This window comes from Cylas formicarius, unplaced genomic scaffold (assembly GCF_029955315.1).
Source record: "Cylas formicarius isolate icCylForm1 unplaced genomic scaffold, icCylForm1.1 PGA_scaffold_9__14_contigs__length_23061073, whole genome shotgun sequence".
In the NCBI taxonomy this organism is placed as follows: Eukaryota; Metazoa; Arthropoda; class Insecta; order Coleoptera; family Brentidae; genus Cylas; species Cylas formicarius.
The window spans coordinates 13,053,126-13,068,992 of NW_026844365.1; the positions used below are offsets into that span (position 1 = coordinate 13,053,126).

Below are 15,867 nucleotides of genomic sequence, written 5' to 3' on the forward strand. Positions count from 1 at the left end.
CGAATGAAATGGAACTGAATCTAGGGTAGAATATATAAAAACGTAGAGTGCATTTTAACAAATTTTTAAAATGATAATATCAATACAATCCAATATATTCCAAATCCGTACTTGAATTAAATATTTGTGTTTCCTTTTTATCGCACATACAAAATAGAGGAGTGAGTGGGTCATTTTGAATTTTACTCACAACTGCGGCAAAAATATGTGGGATTAGGGTAGACGTCAGATTTGTATTACCGCGATATCCGTTCCGAGAAATCTCCCAATAACAATTTAAACATTAAATTGATGCAAACGGATTATGTCCGGGCGGCTCAAACGCGCAAAAGAAAAAAACGAGAAGGGAAAACGGTTTTACAAAGGGATTAAAACTTCTTTTAATACGCTCCCCGGAACGGAAAGCGCAAAAAAAGTTGAAGCGCACAAAACTGTTTCACTTTTTAACAAAGAACTTTGCAAAATATGTCTGGTCTTACTGTCGAGGATTATTATTTAAGGGATTAAACGGTGGTTTTGGGGTGGGAAAACTTTTGTTTCGCGCTCCTGAAAGTATCTTAACGAGGTAGAACCAATTCGACGATTAAGCGGATCCGCTTTCTATAAACTCAGTGCTTGAAGGGCGGAAAAAGTCCGGGTCATGCTGAAGTTCAAAAACAGCTCACATATCTCTTAAACGTGATATATGATTCAAATCTCATAAGATTGGCTCAAATCCACATTTATCACCATCCTAAAAACTGCGGAGCCTATAGCCTCGTAACCGTTCCTTCAAGTCATCCATTCTAGAATATACAGAAAGAGTGAGGAAATGAGTGGCGACACACAGTTTGGCTTTATCAATTGTCTTTGCACGAGAGAAGCTCTCTTCTCCTACTTCAGCAAGCAAGATGTTTTCATCTGCTTTATTGGGAGCAGTCCGCTGACACCCGCATTGATGGTGATAGGACAACGGACACGTTCAGCGTATTGAAGCGAGTTCCACAGGGTTGTGTTTAAGATCTATGTTGAAACAATCTTTCAGATGGATTTGGAGGGTGAGACACGAAGTATTAAAATAAAAATAATATCCGCCATGACACCTCAATTGTGGCTAAAATATAATAAACTAAACGAGTACGGTGAACAGTGGGCTCCATATCAACGTCGCGAAAACTAAAATGATGGTGCCCAGCAGACACCCATCTTAGCATTAATGAAGAGAATATCGCACGGGTCGTAAATTTTACTCATCTTGGCGCCTAAAAAGTATGGAGAATAATTAGCCGCGCAAAAACAACGTTATTTAGACTTAAGAATTTACTCCTGCATAGAAATATGCCGCTACACACCAGGATACGAGTAATTCAGTCGTATGTATGGCCGTTGATGTTGTATGGCGCTGATACTTGGTCACTTAAAGTAAAAACAATAAACATGCTTGAGGCATTCGAAATGTGGACACTCCGCCGATTGCTGCGCATACCCTGGATGGATCATGCAACAAACGATAAAGTTATAAGAACATCCTAGAGTAGAGAGTAGCAAAGCAGAGCATCATATCTAGAACATAAACCTGTGCTCTATAACCAGGTTGATACTGCAGGGGAAAGTCGACGGCCGAGGAAAACATAAAGAAAGACGAATGATCGCCAACGTGCGGTATAGCACATGGCACCCGGAAAAGAAGAAGAATTTGGTACATTTAAAGACGATTTAAGAAGAAAACTGATTATTACGCAGAAGCTATCTCAGTTTACCGTTTCTCTTTCTCCCGCTTATGTCGTTTGATAATTTGTTTTCCTATCCAGTCTATCATTCATTTATATGAATTATCAGATATACGTTCTACTTTCATACATATTCACTTAATTTTGTTCTCAATGACAACATTAAATTTTCGGGAGCTTCAAAACAATCTTTAATTCTTTTTAGCTCTTGCCCTCTCAAATGTTTCTTTTTGATATTAAAAAAAATCCTCACCAAAGATGAGCCACGTAGCTCAATTCTAAGTGGCCGCTATTTTTATTTTAGTTTCCCATTTAATTAACGTGGGAAAAATTTTTTTCCACTAAAATTAAATTTATATTGTTAAAGTTGAGTCTTGAAGCTTTCCAAAACTGTATAACAAAGTATGACTATCATTAGAAGAAGATTGATTACAGTTATTTAAAAATTACTAAATTTTAAACTCACTCTGCTACATCATTAACGAATTTTAAACTCTTCACAATTTTTTCACATTCATTGAAATCTGGATTTTTTCCCACCAATCTGGATAAACAACAAATAGACTATACGGCAATTGAAGTTGATCAAAAAGAAAAAGAGACTCTAATAAAATCACTTAGATCTTTTTCAACTAATGTATCCAGATCATCTGCCTTTACTTCTAATTTTATTTTGTTTCTGTTATCACATTTTTTTATACTTAATAGCGCTTACCATCATTATACGGTGTACTAACAACACCATAACAACAGAAGGAGCCTCAAACCAAGACTTGATGTAATAAATTACAATAAAAATAGAAATGACACACTAACACTATCAACATCTTTTTTTGATAGCAAAAATTGATTTTGGAAGATGAATATTTCATTCAAACTTTGACTCAAAACTAAAGACAATTTATAAATTAAAATTTGTAGAATACAGAACTTATTTGTAGAATCAATTATATTATAAGTACCTGTGTAATCGTTGTTTGGTTCTTCACCTAAATTTCAATTCATTAGAATCTCTGTCGAAACTTCTAAGTTTGCGGAAGTTAAAAAAATGCTATGTCGATTTGACGTTTTCCATTCTTCATTTAAACATTTAGACTGAGCTTCTGTTAAAGAATGTGCTGAGTTATGATTAGATATATCAAACAAATCCTCAAGGTGATTTTTAAATATATCTAGCCTTAATGTATATAACCTTAATCTTTTGTTTCTGAGTTTTCTTTTTTTTATTTTTTTTTTCAAAAGCTCCCACTCTCGATCAACTTTCATGATGTAAGTAATAGCGTGATATGGTTGACAGACGGGAATACCAATAGGTTTCCAAACTTTCATAACATCACGAATCGCTTCATCAAAACACTGTCGAATTGTGAGGTTAGAATCTGTATGCTTGTAGAAAAATAACTGTAAAACTTCTCTTATACTCGGTAATATGAAAAACCAACCAAATAAATTTTCTTTTCGTTTTAGTGATAATAATTGAAATAACAGAGAGCCTTAAGCAATGACAATACACAATAATTTCTAAATATATGTGTTGCAGACACTGATAATTTGACAACTCTACCTTATGGTCTAATAAAATTAGTGTTGCCACCTAAACTACCATTTTAAAATTTGAAATCCATGGAAATAAAACGCTATTAATTAGGATAAAAATTTTGAGAAATTATGTAGATAAAAAAATATTAGAAGCTATTTCTGAAAAGTTCAAAATTTAGTAATATTTAAATGGCTGTAATTAATCTTCCTTTGATGATAATCATACTTTGTTATACGGTTTTGGAAGGCTTAAAGACTCAACTTTAACAATATAAATTGTTTTTTGTGTAAAAAATCGCGAACATTATACGTAAATCCGATTTTAGTGAAAAAAGAAAATAGCCCGCAGGGCTCATCTTTGGTGGGGATTTTTTTTATATCAAAAGGAAACATTTGAGAGGGTAAGGGCTAAAGAAAAAAAATAAAAAAATTTTTGAAGCTCCCTGTTAAACATACTTAATTACTAATTTATTGGCATAAAGTTAGTTTTCTTTTCAAACGAATACCTGTGAAGCCCTTTGGAAATTAGCACTTTCTAATAAATAAGACCATAAACTTAACGTACCTAGATCGTTGTTGGTGACCCAAAGTAATTTTAATGGGACGCATAATATCTAACTTTATAATTTATAACGACACTCGCTGATCGTAAAGTGAGCTAAACGAGAGGAAAATTGTTACAAACCTTTCCGTTTTCGATGCTTTTGATGTCGTCGTCGCCGACCGGAAGTGTCGTGAGGGCGTTCTTCAGCCTCTGATTTCGGAAGATTATAAAGACGATGGCGGAGACGAGAATCAATATGATGACCGTAAGAATGCCAATAACGAAACCAATATAATGGTTCGGTTCGTCGACGTTTCCTGTTGATTTCGGTTTGCTCTTCTCAACGTTCCTGTTCGGAAATATAAAAAAGTTTCTTAAAAGATGAAAGGACATAAAGCGCAACTGTAAAATAATCTTAAAAGTGCTCGTGGCACCGATTTCTGACCGCGGTATTTGTTATATCTAAACAAGATGTTGATGTTTATGAATATTGTTACTATATGAGCCAAAGTTTTTTAGAAATTTTGCGGAGTATTATAAAATAATTTCAACGAGATAAGTTAAAAGTTTCCCATGAACTTGAAACTATTGGAGTAGCTTTTCGTTAGACATTTTTGAGCAAATGGAAATCGTAAAGTCCATAGAAAAGATTTATATCTGGTTGCATGTGTTGATAGGGATATTTTCCAAGGAAAATGAGAAAAACTTCAATGTATTCCAAACTTTATAATGAATCAATGGAAAAATGTTATTGAACTGATGAAAATCCACTTATCAAAATAAATAAGAAGCAAAAGTTCAGATTTTAACGAAATTATATATTTTGACGTGACAATTGTTTCGACAACACCGTGTCTTTATCAAATGTAATATTTACAAACTACCTGCTACTATATATAGTTCAATAAGGGAGAGGTATTTAAATCTAATTGATCGTTAAGCAATACATTAGAATGTCTCATTTTGTTAATCTCCATGGCTTCGAATAAATTTACTTTTCTGCTTTTTGTGGCTGTAAGTAAAATATCAAAATTTTCGTCAAAAATGTGTTTTTCTGTGTTTAAGTGTGTAGCATAATTAGAATCTAGACTATTGTTTTTAAACGCTCTTTTATGTTCGTTAATGCGTTTCTTGAAGGGTCTATTTTTTTTTTCGTTTTATTGTTTTTTCAATGTTTTCCTATTGTGTTGTTAGTTCTGAAAGCAATTTTTAAACCACATTTTGAAAAACGTTTTGAAACTTTTTCACTAGGTTCTCCGTTGTTCTAAATTGTTCGTGTTCTGTATTAGGTTTCGGATAAATAGAGTTTACTGTTGTCTATATTTGTTTTTTATTTATAATTTTATCTATAATGGACGGATTGTAGCCGTTGTTCAGTGAAATTTGTTTAGTGATATTAAGTTATTTGTTGTAATTTTCTGTTGAGAGTGGCGTATTAAGAAGTCTGTGTATAAAAGAGTTAAATGCAGCCATTTTGTGTGTATAAGGGTGATTTGAGCTGTTATGTATGATTGTGTCCGTGTGTGAAGGTTTATGATATATTGAAAAATCTAATTTGTTTTGCGCTTTCGTAATAGTTAAGTCTAAAAAATTAATAGAGTTATCCTGTTCAATTTCGATAGTGAATTTTATACGATTATGTAATGAGTTAATGTAATTTAAAAAAGAATTCAATTGCCTGTCCGTTCCAACAAAGCAAGCAAAGACATCATCCACGTATCTATACCACCATAAAAAACTTTTACTTGAAGGTTGTTCTAGTATGATATTTTACAAATTATCCATAAAAACTCGGCTAATTATAGATAAAATTATAAATAAAAAACAAATACAGACAACAGTAAACTCTATTTATCCGAAACCTAATACAGAACACGAACAATTTAAAACAATCACATACATAGGAGAACCTAGTGAAAAAGTTTCAAAACATTTGTCAAAATGTGGTTTAAAAACAGCTTTCAGAACTAATAAAACATTAGGAAAATATTTAAAAAACAATAAAACGAAATGTCCAAAATCCCAAAAATCAGGTGTCTACAGGTTGAAATGTGGATCTTGTCCTAAAATTTATATTGCACAAATTGGTAGATCCTTCAAGAAACACATTAACGAACATAAAAGAGCGTTTAAAAACAATAGTCTAGATTCTAATTATGCTACACACTTAAACACAGAAAAACACATTTTTGAAGACAATTTTATATTTTACATACAGCCACGAAAAGTAGAAAATTAAATTTATTGGAAGCAATGGAGATTAACAAAAGGAGACATTCAAATGTATTGCTTAACGATCAATTAGATTTAAATACCTCTCCTTTATTGAACTTAAATTCTCACAACAACATTAATTATTGTAGGTAGTTCGTAAATAATACATTTGATAAAGGCACAATATATAATTTCGTGAAAATCTGAACTTTTAGTTCTTATTTATATTGAAAAATGTTATCGCCAATAATGTGTGTAGAAATATTTATCAAGTTTTCCTAACATTTGGACCATTTTAAATCAGCGAATATATCTCTAACGTCTCAAAAGAATCCATTTTTGATCTCGCTTAATTTGGCATAGTTATTATGCAATTAATTAGGGCTACGAAATTCTGATTGGGGTGGCAAATCAGAATAGTGCTGCGTAATATTATCATTTGTTTTATATTCGGCAGCTTCAATATTTAATACAACAATGAGCAAATAAATGAAAACCCACCGCTGCTATAAATAGAGAACTATAACCTCAATAATTACAGAACATATGAGCACGCTGATTTGGTCAAGACTACGTCTTTTGTGGCGTCGTTGATAACATTTGAATAATTGTTTTCCAGATGTATTAAAGACGAAGTCACTGATTTAAACTTGCTTTTGCCTTTGCTTTGCTTGGACAATGTCTCTAACTAGTATATATGAACATACCTTGTTTCAAAGACGCAGAACATTCTCATCAATATCATAAACATTTTTTTGGGTTAGGTGTATTTTCAGGTTAGACTTTTTTTAATTATTGAAAACGAAACTCATTACAGTTCATTGTGATTATTTTTTTTTATAACTCCTTAAATTCAGCGGACGTAACAAAGCGCTCCCGATCGTGTCAAGTCATTTACCCGTTTCCGTTTTTGAAAAATGTAGTATGTAAATTATGGTGTTTTCTTTTTGTTTGCATGTTGTTGAGTTTGAGATTTAGATTTTTTCGAATGTATATCTTATTCAGTGCTTGTGTGTAGTGCTGCTGATTTAACAAGTGTTAATAAATTGGAAGCGTCTTTGTACTCTAACAGAACTGTTGTCTGTAAGGTAGGTTAAGAAATTTGTTTCTTTTTGCTGAATAAATAATAATTATTTATGGTCAAATTGATACAATTGTATGACTATATTAATAAAATGGGATAATATAATACTAATAATATATTTATTATTTTAACCACAAAAAACATACAGACAACCAGCAGAGTTGGTTGTAAATTGAAATAAAGTTTTTAAAAAAGGCAACGGTCGTCCCGAGTAGTTAATTGGCGCAGTCGTAGTAGCGCACCGCGTCGCGACGTCGATTTTTCGTATAATCGATTAATTGGAAATCGGACATATTGGTGATTAGTGTTTGACAGAGTGGATTTCAAAAAATCGAAAACCCCAGTCTATCGAAGACCTGTACAGAACACGATCATCGGAAACTAGAAACCATATCGTCTAGTTTCGCAAGGACAAGAATTTTTGTGAAGACTAATATCGCCGATCGAAGTCTTGTTCTTATAGAAGGGATGACCAAAACCGCCCCCTACCTAGTACTGTGAGTTGCAATTATTTGTTAATGTCGGAACTTGACGAAATAATTGATAATATTGAAACGTTAGCTATCGATTTAAGTAATAATACACCTTCACCCAGATCAGGTTAGAAAAATTATTTCGCAACAAATTTGGAAACTATTTTTGAAAAACATAATTTAGAATCAGACAGTCAATTTAGTGAATCTCTTATGAGTATGGCTACTTTTAAATCTGAATATCTCAACTGCGTCCCAGAATTCGATGGGAACCCAAACGATTTATCTAGGCTACTTAACTATTTGTCAAACTTTTATTGATAAATTTTACAATGTTAGAGAACCTAACTCTTTTGAAAATATTTACTTGTTGAATTCTCTAATTAGTAAATTGAAAGGAAATGCAAAAGTCGTGATCAATCTTCAAACATCCAGTACTTGGAATGATTTAAAAAATATTTTGTATAGAAATTTCGCGGACCAAAGAGACGAATCATGTCTTAACAGAGATTTATTGATGCTCCGCCAACAGCCAAATGAAAAACCGACTCAATTTTACGATCGAGTTTTGCATATCCTAAATTTGATTTGTTCATTTATTGATACGCATGAAACAACTAATGAAGATGTATGCAACCTGAGAGCCTGTCGAAAGCCTTAACATTTGTAATGCAAGAAAGTAACACGCAATATTTTCAAAATATGACCACAGTAGTTCAAAATCAGCCACCCCAGAATTTAAAACATAATAACCAGCATTTCCAAAATTTTCTTTCCAAAGAAAATATGCAATTTAATGGGCATAACCCAAATCATTTTAGACATCAGCAACAAGTAGTTCCCACCGGTCCAATTGATATTAGGCCAGTTTATAGACCCCCGCAAAAATACTATACAAATTCACAAGTTTTTGGCAGACCCCGGAATTATGCCAATAAAATTGGGAAATGCAAAATCAATCGAACACACTTACACTTTAATCCATTATTTTCATTCAAATCCAATAATATTGGAAACTAATAAATTATATTTAAAAAAGGAAAATGTCTCAAAAATAATATCCAGCCACCCGGGATATTACAATGATGGTCAAAATTATATTAAACTTCTAAACATTTTGGAATCTAGAATTGAAAATAAAATTATAGAAATCCTTCCGCATCAAAAAAGATCTAAGAGAGGGCTAATAAATCCACTCGGATCGGTTTTTAAGGCCATTACAGGAAATCTTGCCGCATCTGACGGCGAGCATTATGAACAGCTTATTAAAAACTTGCAGAGCAAAACCAAAATGAGTTAGCCGAAGGCATTCTAAAACAAAATTCTTTATCCCTTAACATTCTTATAAGATTTAACCAGACTTTGCAGAAAATGTGTCAAAATGACAAATACTTAGAGTCAAAGATCAATCAAATAGCTCTTATTGTTCAAAAGTCAACCTATAGGGAGATATTTTAGAAAATTCAATAACTTTCTCAAGTATAACTAAGTATAACTAAGATTAAAGACTTATTTAAAGAACTTCTTATTTTGCAAATCAAAGTTGGAAAATACCAAATGATTATACTTGTAACGTTAGAAAACACTTGTATTTTTGAGAAATTAATTACTATTGACTGTTTTATTCTGAATAATAAAATCAATTACCTTTTGAGAATACCAAACCAATCCTATAATTTTCGATTACTTTCATCTCTACTCAATCCCCATAAGACACAAGAGTTGGTTTAGGGTTGTTTTACCCCGTGCAAAATATTTCATAAAAAGTGAATTGCAACATGCATACTGTAATGGGCCCTGCAAGGCGGCTACTAAGGGTCTATTCGTCTGCACCCAACAAGAAATCAAGAATCACGATAACAGCAGTCCTTGAGAATTGGCCTTGTTGAGCACAAATCCACAAATCACAAATTGCCACAAAACACAACTCAAAATCACCCAGATAATAGTTAATCAACTAGAAAATTCCAAACAATGGATTTTAGTAGTCCCAGATGTACAGAGCGTTAAACTTAAATTCAACGCTCAGGATGAGATTCAGAATCTTCATGGGACATACCAAGCCAAAATTCCAAGAGGATGCCTCGCCAAAATTGATCATCACACAATAATTAGTGATGTCAGATCAATCAACCTTAGTACTCAGCCAATATTATTTCGTAATCTGCCAGATATTCCAACACAACAAAGCCAGATGGATTTAACTGTCAAATTAAATGAAGTTAAGCTAGATGAACTAAACCTTTTAAGGAATGAAATTTAGTTAAATTACCCACTCCTGAAGTTCTCGGAATTTTACAAATATCCGAGCATATGGATCATCCTTGTATACATGATCATAATCAGTTTGTGTCTATTTATTTGCTATAGAAGATTGTTACAGAAAAGATGCACCAAATCCAGCAAGAAACAGCAGCAAGAAGTCGAAGAACCTAAAGATCCAAAATGTGCTCAACTACCCCTCTTGACGGTATAGTTGAAGCTTACGGGGGAGGAGTTATCTCACTAGCGAAGATCCAAGAATGCTGACCCAGCAGAGTCCTATTTCTACATATAAAAACGTAGTTTAACGGTGTCGACGGGGAATTCTGTCTAGATATGTTATTGTAACAGACCATTTTAAACGGTTGTAAATTTGAATAAAGTTTTTAAAAAAGGCAACGGTCGTCCCGAGTAGTTAATTCATGGCTAGAATGGAATATTTCATTGCTCTTGTAAAATTTGTATTTTGTATTTTGTATATAGTATTTTTTAAAACTCGAAAATATGTCCCGTATGGCCCTTCTGACCAAACAAATGTTGTTGTACAGGTCAGGCGAATGATCCTACTCCAGGGTCAAACAACGAACGGATGAACACCCGGAGTACCAGCAATACACATAGTTCCATCCGTGAAGGACTAAAACAAAATATATATATATATATATATATATATATATATATATATATATATATATATATATATATATATATATATATATATATATATATATATATATATATATATATATATATATATATATATATATACTTTCATAGATTGCGGCATGAAGCTTAAACCGACTGCACCTATAATGCGAACCAGATATATTAGTCTAAGATAGGGATTGTGCATTTCGTGCATTTCGTGGGTGCGACATTTTCTTATTAAGTCGTGAAAACGCAAGGCATTTTACGTTTTTGCCGTTGGCAGTAGAGTTCAATCAAATTCTCAGCTTACTCGTCACATGGTTGCGGAATTTTAGTCTTGACAGTCTTGACGAATTGTTTCATGGATTATTTCTGTTATTTTCTGAAGTAGGTCACTAATTTGGTTACCTAAAATACTGTGACATTCTTGTGATACCAGCAGTGTTGTAGGCTTTTCCCTCTTTCTATTGAAATTAATAATTATAACTTTATAACTGTTTGCTTTTAATACGAAACCAATATCTCTGTGAAAGACGTACCTATTTGCGCAGTCAAAAGAAAAACTTCCAAATCGTGCAACGGAAATTATTTACTTTTAATAAAGTTTCCTGTTCGATATTTCTTTCGCCCGAACTTTTTTCTTCCGATTTATTTACGTCAAAATTAATACGCAACCAATCTCTCATCTCGCGAGGGCGCGGATAATGGCGGACGTAAACATCGTTATTGACGTGGCCGAATAAAATCTCAGAAAATACCTGGCGGTTCCTTTCGCGACGGCCTTGACTTCGTCCCGCTGCAAAGGATATTCCCTGCTGACCGAGTCCGGCACGGTAGCCATTTCCTCTTCCGAATCGGTAAAGTTGCCTGTGGCCACCGCTGCGTTCCGACAACAACGAAATATTAACTCGGGACGTGTTTATTTACGGCCTCCGGGCAGGAAGGAAACGTTTTCGTTTTTGAGGGAGGCTCTAATTTACGAATTGGTAATGTATTAAAACTCACTGGAATCAAAAGACACTTCGCTAATGAGGATCCACCTCGAGGCGAAATAAAGTTCGAGCTTGAGGAAACGTCCTATGCGGTGGTGCAGTTTGATGGTGACGTCTCGGGCGTGCTCCATCACCAGGTCTGGCATATAGGAAAAGTGTACTGCTTCGGGGCTGAACCTGTACCCGTTCAGGCTTACGAATGCCCTGGCTTGGGAAAAAACCTGGAACAAAGCTGGTTGTGACTACCAATGGTCGCATTCAGAGGACGTAGCAAAGCGCTCCCGATAATTAGCGGTAGCAATTGCTATTGGCAACGTGTTCGTGATTCACCGTTTCCGTTTTTGAAAAATGTTCAGGTTATGGTCTCTTATTTTTGTGTGGGTGTTGTTGATTTTGAGATTTAGATTTTTTCGAAGGTATATGTTATTCGGTATTTGATATAGTGCTACTGATTTAACAAGATTGCTTTCGAAAAATCGTTGTTCGTAGAGCCTAGCGCGAAACAGCTTTTTATTATAAAAGGAAACAACTTCGCGGTTTCGTGTGGTGAAGGGATGCAATGTTTTTCTATCGTGCTCCTGCGGACTACTATGAAACTTTGTGCAAACAACGGTGAATATTAAAATTTGCACAAATAATAGCGTTGTCGAATGATATTTTTTCAAATATCTCGCGTCCTGTATAATCGACGAAACCTGAATCTCTCTCTCGACGCAGTTTACGATACTGTTCAAAAGAAATTATCCCATCTTTAACGGTTTTTCATTTATCGGCAATAATTTACCCAGAAAAACGGAAATTTTTAGTATCTTATTGATTTTTTGCCATAAACGACACACCCTGTACATGATTCAAATAACGTTCGAAGCAGAGGTTATAGCCCTGGATCTTCTAGGTTTCCTGGTCCAAGAATTTTTTGAAAATAGTAAATAGTTTTCGAGAAAATAAGTTTTTTCTGAAACCATGCAGTGCGCCGTAATAATCAATGACGTCATCGCATCTTGACAGCTCCTGAAATAGCGATTTCAATATGGATTTTTTCAAATATCCCGGGCAGCGTATGTGACGAAAACAGCAAATACAAAAACTGTAGCTCTTGATGCGGCCTAGTATACTGTTTGAACCTATTAGCCATATTTTTTACGATTTTTGATTTGCTGGAAGCTAAAATTAGCAAAAAAATATTTTCAAAATTTTTTTAACAATAATTGGGAAAATTTGATTGCACCTAGTTTCTACCGTTTAAATATGGACACGCACCTTTACTTCTCTGCTAAATTTGAAGCACATTTAACACGGAATATCGGAAACACCCTGTACAATAGGTCAAAACCTTAAATACAATAGTTTTTGCTGTCTATACGGGCTATATCGCAATATAAAGAAAGTGAGATCTGATTCACAGTCTTTCAGTTATAAACAGTTATTTTCAATAATAGGGGGATCCATTTTTCAGTTTTTTTTTAATTTGCGGCGCACCCTGTATATTTGTGAAAAATTGTCAAGAATAAAAGTTTATGCGTCTTCTAGTTAAGAAATATTTTGGTCTCGTAAACTGTTTTTGAAAAATGATGTTTTTTGTAGACCCTTGCATTCGCGATTTTTAATTTTTTTAGAATACTTTCCGACCCCCCAACTTCACCAAATATGAGGTCGACTGCTTCAAATTTCAGACACTTATCATGTTTCGTAGCAATGTCCAAAAAACAGTCGAAAATCGCGAAAAAAAGATGGGTACCGGCGTCGGATCGGGGCCATTTCTTATAAGCTTATGTGCCTCGTGGAGGGTTCAAAAGGAGACGAATTTCAATTGTGTAGTTCCAACGGTTCGAAAGTTATTCAGGAAAAACCAAAAGACGAGATCAGAGAACGGACAGACAAAAAAAAATTTTTTTTTGACGCTGATCATTTCTGTAGCAAGGGCGATGCTATAGGACCTCCCGTTACCGAGATATAAAATTTGTATACTAGCGTAGATACTTTCGAAAAATTCGATTTCAAGTGGTAATAAAGTGGAAACGTATTTGTACTCTAGTACCTACTACATCAGAAATTAGTAGAAACGGACGTTATGGACATTTTAATTCAAAACGAAATGAAAGAGGATAACTTGGTTAGCAGGCTTTGGAATTAGCAGATCCAATTCGAATATTTGAGGATAATGAAGGTGGTAGGTGCCCAATAACAAAAAATCAGAAGTATTACGAAGACTAAAATGAGTGGCGAAGGGAACTTATTATTAGGCCTACATTTGTAAACTTATTATGAGAGGTGTATTTTAGAATTTACCACAACATTTTAGAAGAGGTGCTAGAGGAGGAGCTACCACATCTGAAAGTAGATATTGTAGATGAGGGTGCAAATGAGGAGAGCAACCAAATAGCCAATATGCTTTTATAACAAATAAAATGCGTTTTTTAATTATTGCTTATTTTGTTTTGCAATTCACATAATAAGTGGAAACATTTATTTCTTTCCTACTGGATTTTCTTAATTCTTTCAATGGCGTTTCGTAAGAGGTTAATTTCTAGTGCTTCTTCGATATTTGCCAGCCTTCTTCGTAGATAAAACACTACATTCTTTGACTCCCTAGTCTTGGTACTTCTAAAATGAAAACATATTATAAGCCTTTAATTAAACCAAAAATAAATTGGTGAAACTTAACCTACGGGTGCGGAGTCACTGGGATAGCGGGTGAATCTTTCTTATTTTCAGCAAGGGTTTTTTTTCCTTATGACAGGAACTGCTGTCGATGATAGGGAGGTTAACTATTTTCCCCTCCCTATAAATTTCATCAAACTGGTGATAATATTCCAACCCTTTCCAATTTTCCCTATATTGTCTTTGATGCCTGTATAGGTACTTTTCAGGTTTCTCCATTTCCTATCCAATATTTGTTTGGTTTAGTTAAAATGCATTCCGCCAATAATTTAAAATTACATATCTATTTCAAGTGAGTGTAATTTGCGTTTAAAAAAGATTACCGTTCGTTTGGTAAAAGACATACCTTGATATGATGTTCGAAAACTCGAGAAAACTTTCCCGTTGCAACCCCGAAAAAATTTTTTTGGTAAATTTTGTAAATACTAATAATAATATAAATAATAACAAATAAAATATAATCATTATGCTGAAATTTAATAGTCAACATCACTGTCCAATACACATTGCTCAAATTCACCTCTTTCAAGACCAAATTTTGTATTTGTAGTACCTGTGCCACCGGACGTTTCCGCTATTATTATCGATCTGTCTTTAGACATTATTTTATAATCTGAAACTTGGATTAACACAAATATTTCTAGTGTACCATGTAATAGTAAAAATTATAAATTGATGAGGTGTGATAGTGATGGTAGCAACAAAGTTCTTGATGATATAGTCTATTGATGATATCCTCTATAACAATATAGCGCTTGAACAAATGTTGTTGGTAGGAGGGTTTGTTTGAGAACCCTTTGCAAACCTCCTAAATTAAATCTGAAGGGCTGTCTTATTATTTATATTTTATATTTTGAGGTGACTTTCACGTTGATCTTCTTAGAGTGAATTGTAATGATGGTTCCGCTATTTTTAAAGTTTTTTGAGCAAATATGTTCTTTTTCAAAATATTCGGGAACATACCAGGGTCAGTACCTCCCCTAATATCATGATAGAGCCCTGGGTATTTAAGATGGGGTACACTGTAAATTGAAGATACCTAAATCTAAACCCAAATCATTTTGTAAAACCTACAAAGATTTTTCTAATTTTTGTTAAACATTTTCTGTTTGATTTAAATAATTTTAATTAGAATGAAATTTTTGAACTGACACTGATAAAATGGTGGAGTTTTTTAATACCAACTTAGTGGAGGTGTTCAGCTTGCAGGCTCCTCTAAAAACTGCGAAGATAGGTAGGAGAGGAAGGCTTTTTTGTAACACAAGTTTCTTACGGATCCAAAACATTTCTGCCATATATTTAGACAACTTAATGTTTACTCAAGATCTTCGCTAAATGTACCTAACTTCATTGATCCCGAAATCGTTTTACAAGCTCCGGATTATCTACTGTAATAAAGACATTCTGGACACTGCAATTATTTATCTCCCCAATTTCATACTGTACGGTACTTTACTGGACTGCCCTACTTCAAAAAGACAAGTTTAGTCTTCAGGGTCTTGAGAATGCCTGTCTCAGATTCTCATACAACTCTCGTAAATGTGATCACATATCTACTAGCCTAGAGAATTCTCGCTAGCCAACATTAGACGAACGTTTTAAATGGCTGCTTTTAGTCTTAATTAAAAATGTAAGATCTCTCCAACGTCCGACATATCTGTTTGACAAACTTACTCGTGCATCAGATGTTTATTCGGTTAATACTAGCCATAGGGGACTGTTTGCCATTTCCATACATACT

At 33.8% G+C, this 15,867-nt stretch overlaps 1 protein-coding gene across 2 annotated transcripts in view; it reads right to left on the reverse strand.

Annotated features, from left to right (window-relative positions):
• LOC132707617 (discoidin domain-containing receptor 2-like) overlaps positions 1-15,867 on the reverse strand; it is a 226,835-nt gene that overhangs the window by 87,934 nt on the left and 123,034 nt on the right. For both annotated transcript variants that reach the window (XM_060679521.1, XM_060679522.1), the window contains exons 7-9: positions 11,479-11,686; positions 11,232-11,352; positions 3,934-4,141 (exon numbers count right to left, since the gene is read on the reverse strand). In XM_060679521.1, coding sequence (XP_060535504.1) covers positions 3,934-4,141; positions 11,232-11,352; positions 11,479-11,686 — 537 coding nt within the window. The remainder of the gene's footprint in view (positions 1-3,933; positions 4,142-11,231; positions 11,353-11,478; positions 11,687-15,867) is intronic.